This window comes from Eucalyptus grandis, chromosome 2 (genome assembly GCF_016545825.1).
Source record: "Eucalyptus grandis isolate ANBG69807.140 chromosome 2, ASM1654582v1, whole genome shotgun sequence".
NCBI classification, from domain to species: Eukaryota; Viridiplantae; Streptophyta; class Magnoliopsida; order Myrtales; family Myrtaceae; genus Eucalyptus; species Eucalyptus grandis.
In genome coordinates this window covers 56,122,504-56,143,968 of record NC_052613.1, presented here as the reverse complement: position 1 = coordinate 56,143,968, position 21,465 = coordinate 56,122,504, and the positions used below count along the sequence as shown (strand labels likewise).

Sequence of the window (21,465 nt, the reverse complement as noted above, 5' to 3'; positions counted from 1 at the left end):
AAGAGAGATACCAATGTCTCGTAACACAAAGCTTATCCGTGAGTTCAGCAGTTGTCGAAGCAAGTGCTCGATATTCTACTTCAGTGGAGGATCTGGAAACAGTAGGTTGTTTCTTGGCTGACCATGAAAGTAGATTAGATCCAAGAAATGTGCAAAACCCAGTTGTGGAACGTCGTGTGATTGTACAACCGGCCCAATCAATCTCGAAAACCCATAGAGGTTTCTTGAACTTTGAGAATGAAGATAGATCCCAAGATGTATAGTACCCTTGACATATCGAAGGACTCTTTTTAACTGATGAAAGTCTGCCACTATAGGATTTTGCATCTTTTGGCAAAGAAGATTGGTAGCAAAAGCTAGGTCTGGTCGAGTAATGGTCAAGTATTGAAGACCACCAACCAAGCTTCTGTACTCCACAGGATCTGTGAGCTAATTTGTAGTATCAGCCATGGAAATTGATCGAAGTGGCAAGGGTGTTGAGATTGGTTTACAATCAGCCATATGAGCTCGTTTCAGTAAGTCAGTGGCATATTTTGTTTGGCATAGGAATAGTTTCTGTGAAGTACGTTTGGCTTCAATGCCCAAAAAATAGTGAAGATATCCGAGGCCCTTCATATGGAAGTGAAGACTGAGCTGCTGAATTAAGGTAGTTAAGAGTGAACTACCGGTCAAGATGATATCATCAACATATAGTAGTAATAAGACCGTATGTGATTCAGCATGAAGAACAAACAAGGAGGATCTGTGTGCTACGAAGAAGCCACTTTCAAGTAAAAATTTGCTGAATTTATCGAACCAAGCTCTCGGGCTTGTCGAAGACCATATAAGGACTTTTGAAGCAGACAGACATAACTTGGCTTCTGAGGGTGTATAAAGCCAGGTGGTTGGTCCATGTATACAATCTCGTTCAAATCTCCATGGAGAAAAGCATTCTTAACATCAAGTTGATGTATTGGCCACTTTTTATCATGGCTAGAGACAGCACTATCCGGATTGTTGTGTGTTTCACAACAAAATGAAGCTCTCAAAGTGAAGTCTAGTCTCTTCTTGGTGAAAGCCTTTGGCGACTAGACGAGCTTTTGGTCTATCAAGAGTCCCATCTGGTGCGAGTTTGGTCTTATACACCCACTTACAGCCTATCACATTCATCTGGTCAGTTCTGGGAACTAATGTCCAGGTTTGATTTTCATCTAGAGCATCCATTTCTTCTTTCATAGCCTTATACCAAGCTTTATTAGCTAAGGCTGATTTGATGGACCGTGGTTCCATAGGAACTTGATACTCAGCTAAACAGGCATACTTTGGATTTGGTTTTCTAATCCCAGACTTCAGTCGAGTCTACATATGATGATTATTAATAGTACCTTGAGAAGAAGACATAGTAGAATTGTAGTGCTCTTCACCAGAACTACTGTCAGCTGGTAGATCATTGTGTGAAGATGAAGAGCTAGTAGTATGTTGTTCTTGAGTGGTAGATAGATCTGTAGACATACTATCTATTGAAGTTAAGACCGGTTGTTCATCTGTTGTGCTTTCATTCTATAAAGGTATCGAGGAAATGGTCTGAGGTTGTTGTCTACTATATAAGTGATGATTATAACAATCATCTATATCAGGATGAAGCTGATTTTTGGCGTGATGAAGAGGACCATTGTCTGTTGACTGTTCTTGGAGGTTCAAGAAATGCATCCCTCCAATCCATTGTTTGTATAGATTTGTATACTGTCCATACTCATTGGCCAACCTCTTTGTAAAAGGATAAGAAAGTTCATCAAAGACAACATGTCTACTGATATACACACGATTATCAGTGGGTACAAGACATCGATATCCTTTGTGCAGATTATTGTAACCCAAAAAGATACAGGGAAGAGATCGAGGATCAAATTTGTGGCTTGCATATGATCTCAAGCAAGGATAGCAAGCATAGCCAAACACTCTTAAATGATCATACCTTGGCTGTCTATTATGAAGTTTATTATAGGGTGTATCCATTTTCAGTTTTGGTGTGGGGAGAATATTTATAATGTAATTAGCTGTCGCAAAGGCATCCACCCAAAATTTTAGTGGAACTTTTGAGTGATATAGCATAGCTAACCCCAGTTCAACTATATGTCGATGTTTTCTTTAGAGACCCCATTCTATTCTCTCGGTGTGTGAGGACAAGATATAAGCTGTTTTATCCCATAGTTTTTCAGATGAGTTTGGAACCGTTGCTTACAAACTCTCCTCCCCCATCACTCGGGAAGGTTTTAATCGATGATTGTATTGTCGTTCAACTAGCTTTTGGAATTGAACAAATATGTCATAGAACTCGAGACTTCAACTTCATAGGATATAACCAGGTTTATCGAGAAAAACTGTCAACAAAAATCACATAATATCTAAACTTTTGAAATGAACATACCGGTGAGGGTCCCCAAATGTCACAATGAACCTTTTCCAATGGAAGGCTTGACACAGAATCCAACAAAGGAAAAGATAAAGCTGTACTTTTTGCTATTTGACAACTACTGCATACATTCGTAGATGTTGAATTAAAATGTATCACTGCATTCTACAAATGTTTCACAACCTGTGCATTTGTGTGAGCTAATCTCTGGTGCCATGTGTCTTCATTGACTGTCCTTTGCCTCTGAGTAAAGAAAGCTTATGTAGTTTGTGGATTAACTTGATAAAGCCCTCTAGTTTTCCTTCCGAGCTTCACCATTATTTTGGTGTTGTTGTCCTTTACATAAACACCAATTTTATCAAAGGTGAACGAGCAAGGATAGTCATCTCAATGCTTAGATACTTTTGAAGATTCTTCTTTATCTCTAGAACAATTAGGACATCATTAAGAGGTAATGTACTACCCTTTGTATTCAGCCAAGTATCGCCAATGTATGTTACGAAAACATGATCCATTGCCTATCATAACTTGATATCATATCCTTGATATTTAGAAAGAGTATGAAGCATACCGGATTGGCACGATGTGGGCTGTAGCTCCAAGATCAGATACCATTCGCTTCTGTTGAATCTTTAATATGCATTGCTGTTAAAGCTGCTGGAATGTCTTACGCTTGATAGGAGTTGTCAAACCGATACCAACGGCGAAGAGCATCATGTCCGGATCGTTTGCATATTTGACATTCCATCGAATACTACTTGTTTCTTTCTCATCCCGTAAGTTCTTATTTGAGTTTACTGTAAGGATAAGTTTTGATGTTTTGGTACCTTTGAGAGTAAGTAGTATAGGGTCTGAATCCTTGATTCGTTGTAGAGATAATATTTCTCTGTCTAGGGTATTGATCTCCTTGTCCTTGGTTTAAGATATCTGTTCTATAATTCTGACTTCTTTCAGTATAACCAAACCCACGACCTCTATTATTAACAGCTCTGCCACAACCATAGCTTGACCTCCTCGTAACTTCCTCTTTGAGATATAAATCCAGAAGTTTGAGAGATGTAATCTCCATTAGTGTTTTCTTTAGGGTCATGCTCGAGACCGTTTTTTTTGCCCAAAATAGGCCAAATTCGGGTTGAACCGATTCTGGGTAGGTCTTCAGCCTTGATTCGAACCTTTCTAATTGGGCAATAACCTCATCATACTCGGTTGAGGCTTTAAGCAATATATGGTGGTTCGAAAGTTTTCATATTCGGGGCCTAAACCTTCCAAAACACCAAACATTTTGGTTATTTCATCCACGAGTTTACCTATTGCATTCAACGATCACATATGGATTTATATTCCCGAGATAAACGAGAGGTTTGTTCATGCTTTTGGCATGATTGCAGTTTTCCCTCGCCCGAACTCTCTAGCAATTGACTTACGTAAAATCGTTTCGGAAGAGTTTGCCATACTTCGAGATGATGTTTCTAATCCAATTATTAGGCTCGAAATATTTTCAAGAATTAACCCCCACCGATCCATGATGATATCAACTTATCTGTTCTAGTCCAATCGGTATAATGCGGATTGATAAGATCGGCTTCACAACCTTCATCCTCTCTGCAAAGCATTCGAGGAGGCGAAGGAATATCACCATTAACAAAACCAAAAAGATCTTGACTTTTTAGAAATCTTTGATTTGAGCTTGCCACAACAGGAAGTTGTCTTCAGCAAGTTTAATTGTGACAAAATTCAAGATATTCACATGTATTGGAAAGGAGTACTTTGGTGTTATGATCGCCATTGTTACGATCCTTTAGCTTGAAGAAGAAGATAGCAATAGTGTTATGAAGAATTAACACAATTACCGTGATATTGCGATTTGCTGCAACTTCAGCTTCTTCTTTCTCGATCTAATGAATAGCTACTGAATGGATCCCTCTGGCAGATATGATCGCCTGCTAGATGAAAACCTTCTGAGAAATCCAAGATTGAATGTGCAACAGCAAGATGATTTCTTCAGGATACTATGCTCTAATACCATGTGAAGATGAAGATGAAGATGAAGAAATGAATCAGGATACAGCGAAATCAGCAAAAGAAATACTTCGAATTACTCTATATCAATATGATTGTAGTACAAAGCTTCAGTGATCAATGACAGCTTTTGAATACAAAATCCTCTATTTTACATCCCCTGTTTCTATCTCTCTATCACAAAGACGTATCGCCTATACAATTGCAGAGCATCCATTGATGATTGCTCTCTTAGCTTTCTCTCTCTATCATTCTTCTTATCTCAGACAGAGCTTGACTCTTTTCTATATATACGAAGAGAAGCTAGAAAGCTAATAACAATGAACAAAACGATCTAATTGACTTGAACTAACAAACTTTTACAGCTATTTACAACGTAACAACAACTTTGACAAATCAAGCTTGGCAATCCACGTCTTCGTATTGTATAATCTTCACCGTTGATAAGATCGGCTATCCGTGTCTTCTACATCAACTCACGACGTCTTACGTGATCCTCATCTTCTAGTGTTGACCCGCAGCTGACTTTCGATGTAGCAGAATAAGATAAGGATCTTGATCCTTTAACAGTTCTCGGGTGGATCCCGGTTCCAATTTTTCGGAACCGGTCCTTAGCGGGCGGTTCCCAGTTCTAGGTCGGGAACCGCCCGCCCGGACCATGCACACCCCTAATCTCATCAGTCGCCTGAGAACCTTCGTCAGAGGAAGAAAACTGTTGCATTTTAATTGCCACTTCCTTTTTCATCTCCGTACCTTGGGATTTTGCGTTGAATGGGTCCCTTCATTTAGTGGCTTCCACCGAACGAACAGGTGAGACTGAATTGGATCTAGATCACGTGAACTATCTGTGTACTCGTTGATCATGCAAGTCTTACATGATCAATGGTTTGTAAAGCATTTTACCGACATTATTGCTGCTACACCCATGCTGGCAATGTTAATGAGCTACATATCTTGTAGGAAACTGTCGAAGTGCACTGAATTATCTCTTGACTTTTTCGCATACAGAAACAGAGAAGTCCTTCATTTTTGCTTAGCCCATCAAATCAATCCACCTGATGAACACGGTTTGCTTACCAATTTATCTGCCTATGCTTCTATTTATTTTTATTTTTTTGGGGGGCCCACGAACTTGCACATGCTTATATCTGCCTAGTTTCCACTAACCCGTCAATTGAGCTTTGTTAAAGAATGTCTTGAGAATACTCTCTAATGTCACCATTTTGAAATTTGTCGAGACATTTGAAATGCATTGAAGCATAGCAAATTTTCACATGTGGAGATGAAATGACACGAGTTGTATCATTGTCAAGAGCATATTTGAATTACATTTTATATACAATAGATCTTGATGATGTGAATGAGGAATGTAGCTCTTCAAAGGACTGACACGTTTATGTCATCAAATAGTCATGTTTTAAGAAATATTTAAGGACATTCGTAATTTTAAGGATAATAAATTTCTTTTCTCAAGGCATATGTTATAATGTTTATTGTCATGAAATTACTCTATTTTTTTTTTTTTTTATAGAGAAAGAGTCTACTTTGACGTTATTTTTTTCATCATAAATTTGTTAGTACATTTCGCTTAAATTATTTTCAATATTTAAATTGTAAAAGTTGCCGACATTTCAATAATAGTTTAGCAAACGACTTTTACTTTTCATGAAAACCCTTTCCTATAAGTGAATTAAATGTAGCCTAAATCCAACATTTTATTCTTTTTTCGAATAATTCTAATAAAGAACTACTGGTTTTATTTTTCACAGAAAGACAAAAAAAAAAAAAGGAAAAAGGAACGAAAAATTCGACCAAACAGCCCACACTTTTTTCTTAAGCTGGAAACGCGATAGTTGATTGACCTTTGACTGGCAACTAACAATCAGATAAATTCTCAAATCAGTCCTATATCTATTTTATGGATATAAATATTTTAATTTTATCAATTTTGTTTCTAACCTTTGCATGAAATTTCAATATAGTCATTCAAGTCAAGTTTTGTTGGAAATTGCTAACATAGCAATCTAATTATCACCGATGATTTGCTTGTTCAATGTTGATTTGAGCAGCAGATCGTGCTTTTTTTTTTTTTTGGCAGGGGAGATGAGTGGCAGAGCAAGCTTGCGATGCTCATAGATGTGGCAGCTGCACTCGAGTTTCGTTGATTCAATGTACTGCTACTTCTAGAATTTTCAATCATCGAAGAATCGATTGTGTGAAGTCATGATGTCTCGTGCGCATGTTTCTTAAGATGAGAAACCGGGGTCATGAGTTTCGGATTCAGGGTATTTGCAGTCAGGATGCTTAGATTGTGAAAGAATATTGTGCTACTGACTTACAGGACAAGAGGGTTAGTAAGGAATGTAGCTTATGGTTGCATGTTGGAAGTGCAAGAGAGGAGGAAATTTTATCCGAAGTACCCAGGGAATTTCATTGCAGCACCTATGGATTCCGCATGCTTGGCCAGTGTCTGCTGATAGAATCGAATGTAGCAGTAGGAATATAGAATAAGAATGTTAACTTGTTAACTGGTTCACTGATTGCCTGAGTGGCGTTCAGAGAACAATCGTGTGACAAATTATGGTGTGCTATTCGCCAAAACGTGGAGGTTAACTAGCTCGGGAAATTTATGCATAGTGAAGAGGGTTCTTTCGTGTTTCTGAGCTTGTTACGTCTGTGACAGTTCAAAAACTTGTGCTATGGCAAGTTTGGCTTCTATTAGAAGCCAAATTTGCAGTATTCGCATGAAACTTGCTGATATCTGCTGAAAGCATGAATACTGGGTTTGGTTTGTTGTCTGAACCTTGACTTGCATGATTTTCAGGTATGTGTTTATGATGTCTGGTACTAGCAAAACCTTGTTGGCTTGTGGTAGAGTGAGTGCCGATTATTTTCCACCAAACTACAAACAGGGCAGCTCAGTATGATGCTTTCTCTTTTCACAAATCCTTTTTTTTGGTCCTGTGTGCCTGTGTTATATAGATCTTCTTGATATGCCTTTGCAATCTAATAAGTAGGGATGGAAGTGAGTCGCTGTTTTCCAAGGGTTTGACAAGGACGCGGCACAAGGAGGTGGAAACGTAACCACTGTAATGTACGGCACAATGGATGGGTCGCTCGGAGAAGCCTTTTTAATTTTGGAGGAAGAACGCCTTACATGGAAGAAGAGGAGAGCTTCTACTGGTGAGAGGCAGAGGAAACACACATGGAATTCAAAACCTGATCTCACTTATGCTGAAAAGAATGTGTGCAAAGAGGATATAGATGAGATTTCTCTGTACCGATGGGTTAAATGTCGATCTGATCAGTTCTCCCTACTTTCAGGAAATGAAAAAGGCAATTGCAGCTTTGGGCCCTGCATATGAATTCCCTTAGAGAGAGAGGCTTTGTGATTCCTTCCTTAGTAAAGAGAGATGTATTTCTTGCTGTGCTTGGTGAGGCAACCTTGAAGTTGGACCTGCAAATGTCATAACGATAATCTCACACCTTGATCGTGCGAATAAGTTTTCTGAATCTCTCCAGGAATCAAAGTATCCTTACATATTTTGGTCTCCTTGCACATCGAATTCCATACAGATGTTGATGGAAGAAATAGATGAAACTCAATCCCTTGAACCTAGAGTTATTGGTGCAAGGCAAATTGAGGAACGGGTAACTGCATATGGACTGTCTTTATCCATGGACATTGACCGGAAGTCAGAAAAGAAATTCTGACTCGATTTCCACCGTCCTAGCATCTTCATATAGCACTGCCCAGAGGATTCTCGAACTAGAGGTAGCACTTCGTGAGGTGGTAATGAGCGAAGAACGGAAGAAATGGAAGCTCAATATTCTGGATGACGTTTCAAATATTGAAGCCACCATCCTAGGAGACGACTTTTGGAGCGAGGCCCATTCCTTTGTGCAGCTATGGCATCCTTTGCAAGTTAGGTGGCCATCTTCAACAGAGAATTCTTTCATGGGTGCCGTTCATGGCTGGCGGGTTCAGATACTAGAAGCCTTAATGAGTTCTGCAATTGATGAAGTTCCATTGAGTCACTGCAAGCACTGTTGGCGCAGGGTGGGATGAGTTGTTTTCTGCCCTTCCCGCTGTGGTTACATTCTGAATCCTATGTTTTTCAGGAAAGTTCTCAAAACGAGGATAAAATAGTCATGAGGGGTTCGTGGGCAGTCCTAGGTAAGGATGAACGTGAAAGTGCAGCGAGACCGATAGTGAGGAGGAGCTTGACTCTTATTGGAGGCTTGAAGGGACTTTCCGTGAGGAAGATGCCCTCGTTTGTAGAGACGATCTAAGTCCCAACCGCATGGTTGGAGAATTTTGGTTTCGAAGCTCCTCGTTTGCTAGCTTTAGCAGATCAGGTTCTGAGCCGAATTTCGAGTGTTGAGAGTACATAATGAGATGGGGCAGGCCAATGATCTTTCATCACAAGAAGCAGCTTACCAATTCGGGGTGAAGAGAATTGAAGATCTTGTTTGTGTCCAGAACCTCAGACTTCACATCCAGCATGTTTGAATCCAAGTGTTTCATTACTCAAATGCAACTTGATTTCCAGCTCCCCCATTTAGAGAGTGGAGAGAACATGGGACATTGCTCATTTTTTATCAAACCGAGGCAATGGTAAGTACGCATGGAAAATAACCTCAGAGGGCTCGAACTGCATGGATACGGGAGTTCCGAAATCAATCATTTCTTCATCATTTAGAATATTCCGTCACTCTGAGTATTGACAGAGGAGATGACAAGTGCCGAATGACTTTTCCTCCATGAATTCGACGACCAAGAGGTGATTATCTCATTTTTATTTTTTTTTCCATCTTGGTGTTCAGCTGCCACAATTAAATGCTGACTTCTGTTGACATGGTGGATGAGAATTTCTTTTGAGCTGAACCTATGACCAATCTTGTGCTATTCATATGGTTGAAAATAATTATTGTGAAATGAATCAGTTTTATCAATAAAACACTCATACTGTCATACATATTAGTGAATCGCTCATTTCTTGCCCAACACCGGGCCGTGCACAAAGGCTTGATGAGTTCCTGTGTAAACCACCGCAAAAATACATACCACTTCGACAAAATTGTATGAAAAGATAAGGTGAATGAAGATTCAATTCAACAGTTTGAAAGAGACAGGAAAGCAACGAACAAAAAATTAATAATGATGCTGGCTGTGGGGTTCGAACCCACGCGCACTTATGTGCAGAAGATCTTAAGTCTTCCCCCTTAACCTCTCGGGCAAACCAGCACCGGTATGTCGAGTGCCCCGCATTATTTTACTTATTAAAAGATATCTCAATGGAAACATCTAGAAACGGTTAGCGTCTAAAATCGACCCCATGGCTTCTCGCAGAACCTGCGAACTCAACCTCCACCCCGCGAAGCGCTTACGAGCCTCCTCATCGATCGTCTTGTCGCTCGCTGAATTCCCAGTTTCTGTCGAGAGAGATGGCGGAGCATCTGGCGTCGATCTTCGGGACGGAGAAGGACCGCGTGAACTGCCCCTTCTACTTCAAGATCGGGGCGTGCCGGCACGGGGACCGCTGCTCCAGGCTCCACACCAAGCCCAGCATCAGCCCCACCCTCTTGCTCTCCAACATGTACCAGCGCCCCGACATGATCACCCCCGGCGTCGACGCCCAGGGCCAGCCCATCGACCCCCGCAAAATCCAGGAGCATTTCGAGGTACCCTTGCCGTTCCCCCTCGCCTTTTTTCTTTCTTTGCCGCCTCAAGTTTCTGCTCCCGTCCGTTCCCGTTTTGGTCGGAACGTTGACGTCTGCGTCATCAGATTCCGATAGGGTTGAGATGCTTGTGGTCGTCGTTCGTCTTTTTCCCCTCGCGGATTCTGACGAAGGCGCCTGCTATCGGTTACATGTTCTGGATTTTGAGAAGGAAGGAATAGATAGAGCTGATGCTTTATCTGTTAATTTCATTTACTCGACCATGTTGACGAGTTGTCCCTTTCTTTGATGTTTCGCGACAGTGAATTGAGCGCACGATTGGCTGTGGGATCATGTTACTGTATCATTCGAGCGCGTCGAGTTCGAATTCCCGAATAGGACGCACCGTTCTCTAGAATCTGCGGGATTGGAGGCTCCAGAGGCTCCATCATTCACATCTTGTTATGTTACTCGTTGAACTGTATCTAATCCATGTTATCGCGACAATTGATGACCGCTGTCATACTGTGGCTTTCTGCTATCATCTGCCGGTCAATGTCTCGTTTCAATTATGCGGAACGTCCATCAGCAACTCTAATACTGAGGTCGGATCTGTTTGTTACCTGGCGTCGCAGGATTTTTATGAAGATCTGTTTGAAGAGCTGAACAAGTATGGAGAGATGGAGAGCCTTAATGTCTGCGATAACCTTGCTGACCACATGGTACTGCTCTGGCAACTAAAAATGAGAACATCAGCGATACTCCTTTCCACGACAATTTAATGCTTAATGGTCTGCTCTTTTTTTTTTCTTTTTTTTTTTTTCTGAAAATTCCTGAGCAGGTGGGCAATGTCTATGTTCAGTTTAGAGAGGAAGAACAGGCGCAAAGGGCCCTTCAGAGCCTGAGTGGAAGATATTATGCAGGTCAGGGAACCTCTTGTTGGTGTAACACTTGAGTATAATTGATTGTGCATTCTTGGTTTTATTATGTTTGGCGTCTTCCATTTCAGGCCGTCCCATTATTGTTGATTACTCTCCAGTCACTGACTTCCGAGAAGCCACCTGTAGGCAATATGAAGAAGACAAGTGCAACCGTGGTGGATACTGCAATTTTATGCATTTGAAAAGCATTAGCAGGTACATGATGTATTTAATTAGCTTAGCTAAGTGCAATGTTTTTGCATGATTCTTATGAGACTAGTTGACATCTCATACATAGGGAGTTGAGGCGGCAATTGTTTGGGAGGTATCGACGGAGGCATAGTCGGGCCGGGCCGGAGCCGAAGCCCCTATCGGCACCGTAGCTATGAAGAGCACTCTTATGGAGGAAGGGGATATCGGAGGAGACATGATGAGTATGACTATCATGATAGCAGGAGCAGGAGGCACAGGAGCACAAGTCCTGGCCACCGGAGAGGGAGAAGTAGGAGTCCACAAGGAAGGAGGAATGCCAGTCCGGTTAGGGAAGGCAGTGAGGAGAGGCGTGCCAGAATTGAACAATGGAACAGGGAAAGGGAATGGCAAGAAAATGCTAATGTGGCCAACTCTAACCATAACAGCAATGGCAATCTTGAAAATGCTATGAATCATCATGCGAGAAGTGGGGATTTGTGCGCTTATCAAAAGCAGCAGCAGCCACCTTCTCAGGATGGAGTGTATGGATATTGATTGAATCTGAGTTAATGGTTTGTTTCTTTCTCCTGCAGCTAGCTCCATAGAACTTTACCATTAAGTGAAGGCACTCCTTTTACATGTGAATCTTACTGCACATTTTCACTGTGCAGGTGCTGTTTAGGTTCAGTGTTCTGTGATATGACTATTAAAAAAATTTACTTTATCATGATTATAGGATAATTGATTTTATGTTTGATTTGCATCCATGCCACCTTCCTTTTTCCTTCTACTTATTTGCCGATGCTGAACTTGACCCATCTGCCTCCGCAATTTTTTCTGCAAAGTCCTACTTTATTTCATGGGTAACTGTCACTCTTTCATGACATAGTGCGCCTGCTAAGCCCTACTTAATTTTTTGGGTAACTGTGTCATTATTTAATGGCATAGCAGGGCATTCTCCAATCAATTTGTATTCATAAAATGGAAGAATTGTTCTTAAACTATCTATAGTAGTGCAAGTCCCCGCTTGATTCCTGCTTGATATTTTGCTTACGAATTTTCACAAACATGTTAACACAACTTTGTGATTACCAAAATGCCCTGACTGGCTATTGAATATGCTTGTTATCTTGCTTGAAGATTGTAAATTTTAACTGTTAATTGAAAAAGTGTCTGCATTTCTTTTGGAATCTTAAGCCTTTGTTTGATGGGCCATGACTTGACATATCAAAATGACCCATAAAAGATCATGTTGCCTTGGCAATTGACATATGCACATGAGAAAGTGGATAAGCCCTTTCATCTGTGTCATTTCTGAGATAAATTTTCAGCTTGACTTGTTTTTGTTACTTTTATGTATTTTCCATTGGAGATGAGCATAAAGGTAGTAACTTGGCATTTGCTAGTGTGCTTGTGACATGTAGTTTTAGGTCATTTATTCATCTTTTACTCTCAGGAATTCAGTGTGCACACATCAGGACTTATGTCGAAGCAAAACTTCCACGGTTTTGATGGTTCTGCTTTCTATCTTCACTTCTACTATTCGTGAATTATGTAAACCAATAATGATCTTATGTACCTTTCAAGTCTTGCAGGTCAAGGTTCTGCATTTTCTTCAAGTGGATTCAGTGTTTTACATCTATAGTTTATCAAAAGGGAAGGAATCAATCCAGTTTTTTGATCATGGTTTCCCTGTGTACAGGTTGCCTGGCAGATAGTGGAGAATTGGGTCTGGAGGATCTGTAGTTATTTTGGATCCATCAAAGTTATCTAAGGTCATGTCTTGCTTTATTTTATGCGTAGCAGATTGGGAACAGCGATGTTAGTTTCTTTTTACTGCTTTGATCATCATGAGGACTCGTTAGAATACTTACAATCCATATGACAAACAGTTAATGGCTCATGATAGCTAGACTTGATTGTACGAGGATGAAGCAAACCGACTAGTGGTGGTGGTCATTTCGAAAGATGCATTTGCATCCCGCAATTTGACGAGCTTCCTTGGAAGTCGTTGTCCAAATTGTAGTTTTAATTTGATGGGAACGCGCATGCAAACTGAATCATGCCGCGGATGTTCCTTTGGTCGACCTTGTTTTGTTCATCAGTACAGTTTTAGTCCACGCGAGTCAGATTCGGATTTTCATGGGATATCAGCTTATAAGTGGGATCCATTTACCATGGTGAAAGAGAAGATGCTGGGTACTCACGTATTGTTCTTCTTTACTTTGAAGTTGCATCATTCGTTGCTATGACAAATCAATGAATCGGTTGGTAGGGGCGTTTGGTTTTTACCAGTGACGGAGGTTCGCATACAGATTACCTTCTCGCTTCGATATTCGTTCTTGAATTGCTTAATTCTTAATGGGGTGTTCTTGGTAGGGGCGTGCAACCAAACCGGTTTTATTGGGGAATCAGATTGGACTGCCCAAAAAATTTTGGAATCGGTTGTCACTAGTTTGGAACAAGTTCCGAGTGAATATCCATTTAAGAATTAGACTGGATCATCTTGTTTTGGAACATTCAAGATTAGATTGGATCATCTTGTTTTGAAACCGGTTTTGGAACCGGTTTTATAAGCTAAAGCATTGTTTGGTAATTATCCTCGGAATAAATGTTATTTTGTTTCCCGCAAAACAAAAAAAAAGAACAAAACCATCGGCCGTGGTGGTTTAACTAGGTAGGCTTCAGTGAACCTTTGCAAAAGGTGAGGAGTTTGAAACATTTACGAAGCAAAGGCTCTGGCGGAGTTATTTGGTGTAGTGTGCAGCACGTGGAGGTTTACGCTCCGGCTACCGGCTGAGGCAATTCTTCTAGCAAAAAAAAAAATAAAATGGAAATTCGTTTGTTAAAATTTTTGTTCCCGAAAATAAAATCTATTTTTTTGTTCCCATGAATAGATTTGGAACAAAATAAAAAAATAGGAAAAAGTTATTTCTTATTCTGGTAAACAATTCCTAGGATCAATTTTTCTTTTCTTTTTTTCTTTTCTCCAGCCTTGTCTATGGGCTTGTGGCTAGCAACCTAATCGAAGGGTTGCTGGCCCCGACAAGGCTCGTCGACCCGAGCCTCGCCGTGGCTAGGAAGATCAGCGAGGCCAAGCTCACCTAGCCACTAGCGAGGCTTAGCCTCGCCGAGCCACCTCTAGGTTGGTGTCACCAGCCACTTTGCCAGTGAGCTCGGCCTTACCGGCCGGCGTGAGGCTTAGGGCGGGCGACCTCGCATAGCCTAGGCGAGGTCAAGCTTCACCGATGGCTAGGTGAGTCTTCGGTGATCTTGCCGAACCTTGCCCAACCTGGTCGTTGGTCACGCGTAGCTGGCGATTGGCTACAAAGAAGAAAGAAGAAGAGAAAAAGAAATAGAGAAAATATAATACAAGTATTAAAAATTAAAAGAAATAAAAAATTTAAGAATCCCACTAAACGCATTTTTATCGCAAGAATAAAAATTTTAGACAATTTCAAAGCGCGTTCTTTTGCTCAAAATTGTTCTTGAGAATAAAATCTAAAAAAAAATATTTTTGATAAAAAAATTATTTTCGGGAATAAAATCGTTACCAAATGCGTCTTAAAAATCCAAAATCTCATTTTCTTTTTTCTTTAAATTCTAACCTCAACATTCCTTCATTTTTATCCTTCTTTGGAACTCCTTGCCAATCTTCTCCTCCTCCTAAATATTTATGGATTAGCGGAGAATGGAGTTTTACAAGTATGTTTTATATTAAGTGTTTGAACTTTTATCGTTTATAACTATACGTATTCATTTTATAGATTGTTGTTTTTGGTGGGTTCTTTTGTTCATTTTTTATTTTGAGTCATTTTGTACCTCATGGTCTCATATAATTTGCTATAAAAAGAGAACCTAAAAAAGGGAAAAAAATTAAAACAGGTTCTTGTGGATCAAGAAAATAAGGTAGGTTCCCAAATCAATTCTAAACAAAGGAGATAAGTTCCAAAGTCCAAAAATTGGGAATTAACTATAACAGCGTAAGTTCCAGCTAGAATATATCCATCCTAAAACCGATTATCCTTAGTTTTTAGTGCTCATTAAAGCAAGGGAAAATTCCAGATAATCGCTTAAAATACCTTATACTTTAATTTTCTCAAATAAGAATATGAAGTGGACTTTATTTCAAATAAGAGACTGAAATGATCACAATAGTTTCAAATAAAGACTTAAAGTGACAATAACGGTTTCAAAAAAGGACTCATCGGCTGGCTAAATATTCAGGCCGTTAAGAGAATTTTAGTCCAATCCTTATTCAATTTTAAATATTATTTAAATTATATAAAACTTTTTTTTTAAGAGGAAGAAAATTAGAGCCGAGTTAACCATGGTGGGGGATGTCCGGCCAAGGGTTAGTGAGGATTGCAGCCCTCACCCAAATTGAGTGGGGGTCATCAACCCTCACCCAAATCTAGTTGTGGGTTGCCATTGCGAGCTCGCCCAATCTAAGTGAAGGCTACAACCCTCTCTGCCGCGATTGTCAAGACTTGTCGGCCATTGGTCAAGGCCCGACAACCCTCACCGACCCTTCGCTAGCCATCGCACCATCGCCGGCCCTTCCCAACGATGGTTGGGGAGCGGCAACAAGGCCTATATAACCCCGACTATCTTCCCTTTTTTCAATATATTTTTTCATCTAATACCAAAAAAAAAAATCCAAAAATAAAAGGACAGAAAAGCCCTTATCAATCGGTGAGTCGGGCCATTCTTTAAGATTGATATAACATTTAAGTCCCTATTTAAAATAATATCAATTATTTAAGAAAATGAGACACTTAAATCTTTATTTGAAAGAAGATCTAGCCCTTCATTTGGAATTTTTTTGTAAGGCAAATACCAACAAAACCTTTTGTATCAAGACTGATAATTTAATTTATAACATTTAGATGGGCATTAAAATGTGTACATAAAGATTAATTTTGGGAAGACAAGAAATTCTTACACAAAAAAAAGGGGAAGTAACTCCTTGTCTAGGTATCCATGGGGAGCGGCGACAAGGCCTACATAACCCCTAACTATCTTCCCTTTTTTTCAATATATTTTGTCATCTAATATCATTTAAAAAAAAATCCAAAAAATAAAGGACAGAAAAGCCCTTATCAATCGGTGAGTTGGGCTATTCTTTGAGATTGATATAACATTTAAGTCCCTATTTAAAATAATGTCCAATTATTTAAGAAAATGAGGCACTTAAATCTTTATTTGAAAGAAGATCTAGCCCTTTATTTGGATTTTTTTTTTTTTTTGACCCAAGGAACCCCGCACGGCCGGGGCGGGGATAAACCACCAGGGCGACACGTGCTAGCTACCACACACGTGCCACTGGGTAAGTCGCCAAGAGTCTCAAGCTAGCCTTCTTGCAACTTACGTTGCAGTGGGTGGTCTTTATTTGGAATTTTTTCGTAAGGTAAATACCAACCAAACCTTTTGTATCAAGACTGATTATTTAATTTATTACATTTAGATGGGCATTAAAATGTGTACATAAAGATTAATTTTGGGGAAGACAAGAAATTCTTACACAAAAGAAAGGGGAAGTAACTCCTTGTCTAGGTATCCATGGGGCTAAGGAAAGATTGCATCTAAATTTTTAGGTCTGTGCAAATTGTCTTCCGACGTTTCAAATCTACAATTAGCTCCCTCAATTTTACAAATCAGTTGTAACGTGTGCCCTCACGTCGACTTCCACCTTCGTGACTCCTAGAACTTTTTCATACGGCTTTTGGATCGGATCGGACCAGCCTACCTATCATTTTCCCGAACCCGGCCCTAATATGCTAGGAGAAGGGCTTCACGGAAATCAAGGCCGAGGGACCCGACTAAGAGTGGTCCGGACCCCGTGGTTATCATTACCCCATTTTACTATTAGGGTTGACTCGATAACAAGAAACAGTTTAAGGACATGCTCGGAGTCCAGGAGCTTTTGGTTAATTGGTCACATTTTTTTACTGCTTGGAGCGCCAAGAATGTGATTGGGGTGAGCATCAACCTCGTTTCAATTCTAGGTCGTGCCGAACCAACTATACTCAAGGTCAGATCTCGAGTTAGAACTGGTAATAGTTGGCTCGACTCCTGAGTTAATGCCATGAACCGGGAGGATCCTATGACGTCATGCTACGAGGTTAGTGTGCATGTCCACTCAGTTAACCAGAAACCGTTTGACATGGTTACATGAATAATATGTAACATCAATCTGATTTCACTAAATAAACCCGGTTCTCAAACACAACCACAAGTCGACTAATAACTGGCCATATCGATTTCAAGCTAGCTCCCAAGGTGCGACCCATATGGTTGTTTCTAGTACCAATTGGGTTAGGTTTTGGTTTCTAAATTACCAATGACCCCTACACAATACAGGCATAACACACACGTAATACAGTAAAAGAATAATTCAGGAACATATTACAGTAGTGCACGTGACTAAAGTTTCGATGATGGTTTCATCACAATCAATGTCGATGCACATCCATGTATAGTTCTGAAGTATATTTTCAGATAACTTGTTTATTTCTTCACACATATGCATATATGAAATATGATCAATTTGCCTCCCATAATTGGTGATCGGATATATAAGAAAATTTGGCTCGTGCCTACCCTTAGGGGCTTACCGCCACAAACTCCAAAAAGAGAAGAAGAAAAAACAAAAACAAAAACAAAAAACAAACGGGGGGCAAACTGCAAAAATTATTGAAACGTCAAGGAGGATAATCTAAAAGAAATAGGAAGACAGATGTCCCCCTCTAACTCACGGGCGGCTGTAGGAAATTTCATTTGATGCGTAGTCGGTCTCATCACGTGGAGTCCACGATCGATTTTGTTTTTGAAGGATGAATTTATAAGACGACAAAGCTCTTCATTACAACAACAACATCCCATTAATTTTCATAAGACAGAAGATCCTACATAGATTGGCCCAGAAGCAGGGAAACTCTGTACAAATTAAAGAGGAAAAATAAAAATGCGAATCTACACAAGAACCGCGAAAGGTGGAGAGAAGGTAGATGCGATCGCGATCCTCTCTTTCAAGGTACGGATCCTAATAGCGGCGGCGCTCGTACTTCCTACGGCGGAGGTGATCGGAGATGGTCTGGACGACGATGCGGGAGCTCGAGAGTCGAGACTACCAAAGAACAAGATGATCTAGATACTGGGCCATGAGAGCAAGCGGATGACGGAGCGGTCAACTACTGTAGCAAGAAGTCCATGAACTTCAACCAATTGAAACCGGTCTTCGCGGCTCTCTGGGCTTCGCGAGAGCACGACGAAGTAGCCGCCGCCGCCGCAGCCGTCGCCACCCCGCCGGCGTTGCCCTCGGCCGGACCGTCCGCGAGGGCCTTCCTGGGACAGATGAAGAAGTTCCTCGATCCTAATGCCATCAGCTTCTCCTCTTTATCCAGACCTGTGATTCCGAAAACAAAATGGATAAGAGACACGACATCGATCCGGGGCGGGGATTAAGGAGAAAAAGCTGCGCGCGAATGGATCGAGATGGCGAAGCTTTCCGATTCTCTTACTTTCTAAGCTGAATTGCGAATAGTGGAGGTCGAAGCGGGACGCATCGTCCGACGCCAGGGTGGGACGCCGCCCTTCCTTCGCGTACTGCCTCACGACGGCGGCCACCAGATCCCCTACCGTCGACTCCGGCGACATCACCACCTGCACGGCCCCGACGCCGCCAAGCACCGTCACGTTCAGCAGCAGCTTCGTCAGCCGCGGCCTCGGCTCCGGCAGCGACGCCGGCGGCAGCAGCTCAGGCGCCGTCATCGGGCGGCGCAGCTCCTTGGCCGCCGCGATCGCCGGCGGAACGCGGCCGTGGAACGAGGACGCCTTCTTCGGCAACTTCCCCCTCCGGCCCCTGTCCTCCGGTGCCGGCCGGTGGGACTTGGAAGTGGGCATGGCGCAGTTATGTAGTAAGAGAAGTAGGCTTTGGGGATCTTTTTCGGGGTTTCGCCGGCGGCTACCGCAAACGGCGGTACCGGAAGAAGCGGGGGCGAGGGGAAACCGAGAGCCGGAGAGTGGCTGGCGCTCTCGAGTTTCCGGCGGCGGGCTGCTATCATAACCAGAGTGGTCAATACCGTAAATTATGGAGAAAACCGAGGGCAGAGATTTTTGCAGGGGGGAAGAGAATGGCGGACAAGGAGGGGAAGACGCCCTGCCCGGGCGCGACTTTATAAAAGGGGAGGTGAATATACCAGAGCCCGCGAGAGTGGCCTGATTTTTGTGAAGCGCGACCGGCTGTAACCGGTCGATCGAGAGAGAGAGAGAGAGAGAGAGAGAGAGAGGTGATGGATCGAGTTCGAAGGAGACCGGCATTTGCCTGTGGCGAGTGAACCCGTGTTTTGCTTTGTTTAAGATTTAAAATTAGGTATGTGCGAGTGATTCAGCCAGCCATTTTCCGTCGGTTCCGACAGATTATTCAGCGAATCCGGAGATCTTTTTCTGAATGGGGGGTTCTTAGGCTGGCGTGATCAACGGACTAGATCTATATACTTTATAGACCCATTTTCTACGTTTTTCTTGGCGAATTAGGCATAAGAAATAGAGTTCATCTCGAAAGGTTAAATTTACCGTGACACACATGAAATAATAAATTTTAATAGCTCCGACTCAATTTAGCATATTTTTCACTCCTTATTTCTACATGAATCAAGGATATGCAACCATTTGAAATAAAGTTTTACAATTGATTCATATGACTAATGTGTGAGCTCACATAATTTGATATTATAATATATCGCACCGATAAATTGATCCGGATAAATTAACACATATTCGAGTCTTGCATAAACTTCACCAGATGTATCATATCATGTTTTGGATTCAATGAACACAAATTACCAAAAGTAGGTTGCGTTTAATATCCCTATTCTAGTTAAATGACTTGATTGTCCTAATCTAATCGCGCAATTTGGTCGCGTGCGTGGGAGGAATTTGTTTGGCTTCCATAGTTAGAACGGGATAAGGACGGACGGGGATGGGGAAGGAGGAGGTGGAGAGCAATCCTTGGTGGTTCCCCACGCTACTGGCGATGCAACCGAAAACGAACGAATGCGCACCGCTTACGCAAGTTGGGATGTGCCATGCTTCGACAGTACTCGCCTGTGCTCGGATCTGTCTTTCTTATCTACCTTTGCGAATTAAATCATTATGTTGCCCCATCAATCAGTATATTATATTATATTATATTGAATGATTCTAAGAAATGTAACGATGATAGCAGGGCGTAACCTAGGTATTGACAAAGAAGAGAAGAAAGATAAACAAGAGTTTCTGATAAAAATCCACCATATACTAATTGGAGCCGGTGTAGTATAGAAGTCCCCGTGACCTTGACATCGTCAATGATTGGATGTATTTCAATTCAATATATATGGGGGTGAGTGTCTTGCACGGGAGGCGGCTGGATTCTTCAAATACCTACCGCTACTTAATACTAACCCAAAGCATTGAAATACTTAAAATTTATCACAAAATATAATAAAATTATAATTTTTTAAAAAAATACAATTAAGTTATAAAACTTATCAAATTAATTCAATCAATTCATTGCGTTAACTCTATCTAACTTAATTAACGGAAAGTGATGACGTGATTTTTTTATTATTTTTTCTCCCATGCATTGGGCCTTCGTCGTTTTGGTTCAAATATGATTTTTTAACTTAGAATTTATTTAAATTAGATTTCAAAAATAATCTAAATTAATTTTCTAGAAAAAATAAAAAAGGAAGGAAAGAAAACTAGGTGAGGTCGGCCACCCGTCCATGGTGGGGCAACGGCCAAGGGGTTGCTAGGCCCCGACCAATGTCCAGCGATGGTCGCCTCAACCATGCTCCCACGTGCCTACGGAACCATTGTACCCCTGCCATCGTGCCCTCTGTCGGCGAAGACGGAGGGGCTCACGATAGTCATGTCCTTTGTTTCCACCATGAGAGCAACAGTCCACCCTCGGGCAAACTCAGATCTGGCGCGGCTCGCTGTCGGTCGAAGAGAGAAATGAAGCCGCTGAGTCTCTTCGTTGGTTTTTTGTCTGTTGGCGAGAATGCGTGAGAGAGAGAGAGAGAGAGAGAGAGATTTTGATTATTGTTCGTGGGTTTGAGTACGTTGCAGAGGAAACTCAAGTTTGTGCCTCAAGCCTATGGATGCCCCACGCATTTTCTGCCTGCGCCCCGCTGTCCAATTCTTTCCTAAGCTTAGTGGAGGAGTACGAGAGAAAACTTCTCTCTGGCAAAAGCATGGGGAAAATCAAAAGATAGGGCTTCGCTTCTAAGCGCA

General features: G+C 41.4%; 1 protein-coding gene, 1 non-coding gene and 1 pseudogene across 2 annotated transcripts; 1 reads left to right on the top strand and 2 right to left on the bottom strand.

Moving 5' to 3' along the window:
* Window positions 1-9,576: 9,576 nt before the first annotated feature.
* TRNAL-UAA lies at window positions 9,577-9,659 on the bottom strand. Its single transcript has one exon. It is a non-coding gene; the product is annotated as a tRNA-Leu (tRNA).
* Window positions 9,660-9,775: 116 nt separating this feature from the next.
* LOC120290897 lies at window positions 9,776-13,299 on the top strand (annotated as a pseudogene).
* Window positions 13,300-18,209: 4,910 nt separating this feature from the next.
* Window positions 18,210-19,363, bottom strand: LOC120290211 (uncharacterized protein At4g22758-like). The gene is made up of 2 exons (XM_039306007.1): window positions 18,708-19,363; window positions 18,210-18,592 (listed from the first exon to the last, which is right to left on the bottom strand). The coding sequence occupies exons 1-2, from the start codon at window positions 19,087-19,089 to the stop codon at window positions 18,378-18,380; spliced, it is 597 nt and encodes a 198-aa protein (XP_039161941.1). The 5' UTR covers window positions 19,090-19,363; the 3' UTR covers window positions 18,210-18,377.
* Between the last annotated feature and the right edge of the window lie 2,102 nt (window positions 19,364-21,465).

What these genes read in the sequence shown, in the direction of transcription:
- LOC120290211 (XM_039306007.1), bottom strand. Translation starts at nt 19,089, where the DNA reads ATGCCCACTTCCAAGTCCCACCGGCCGGCACCGGAGGACAGGGGCCGG. An exon ending in TTCGCAATTCAGCTTAGAAA is followed by an intron (nt 18,593 to 18,707) that starts GTAAGAGAATCG and finishes TCGGAATCACAG; the next exon opens with GTCTGGATAAAGAGGAGAAG.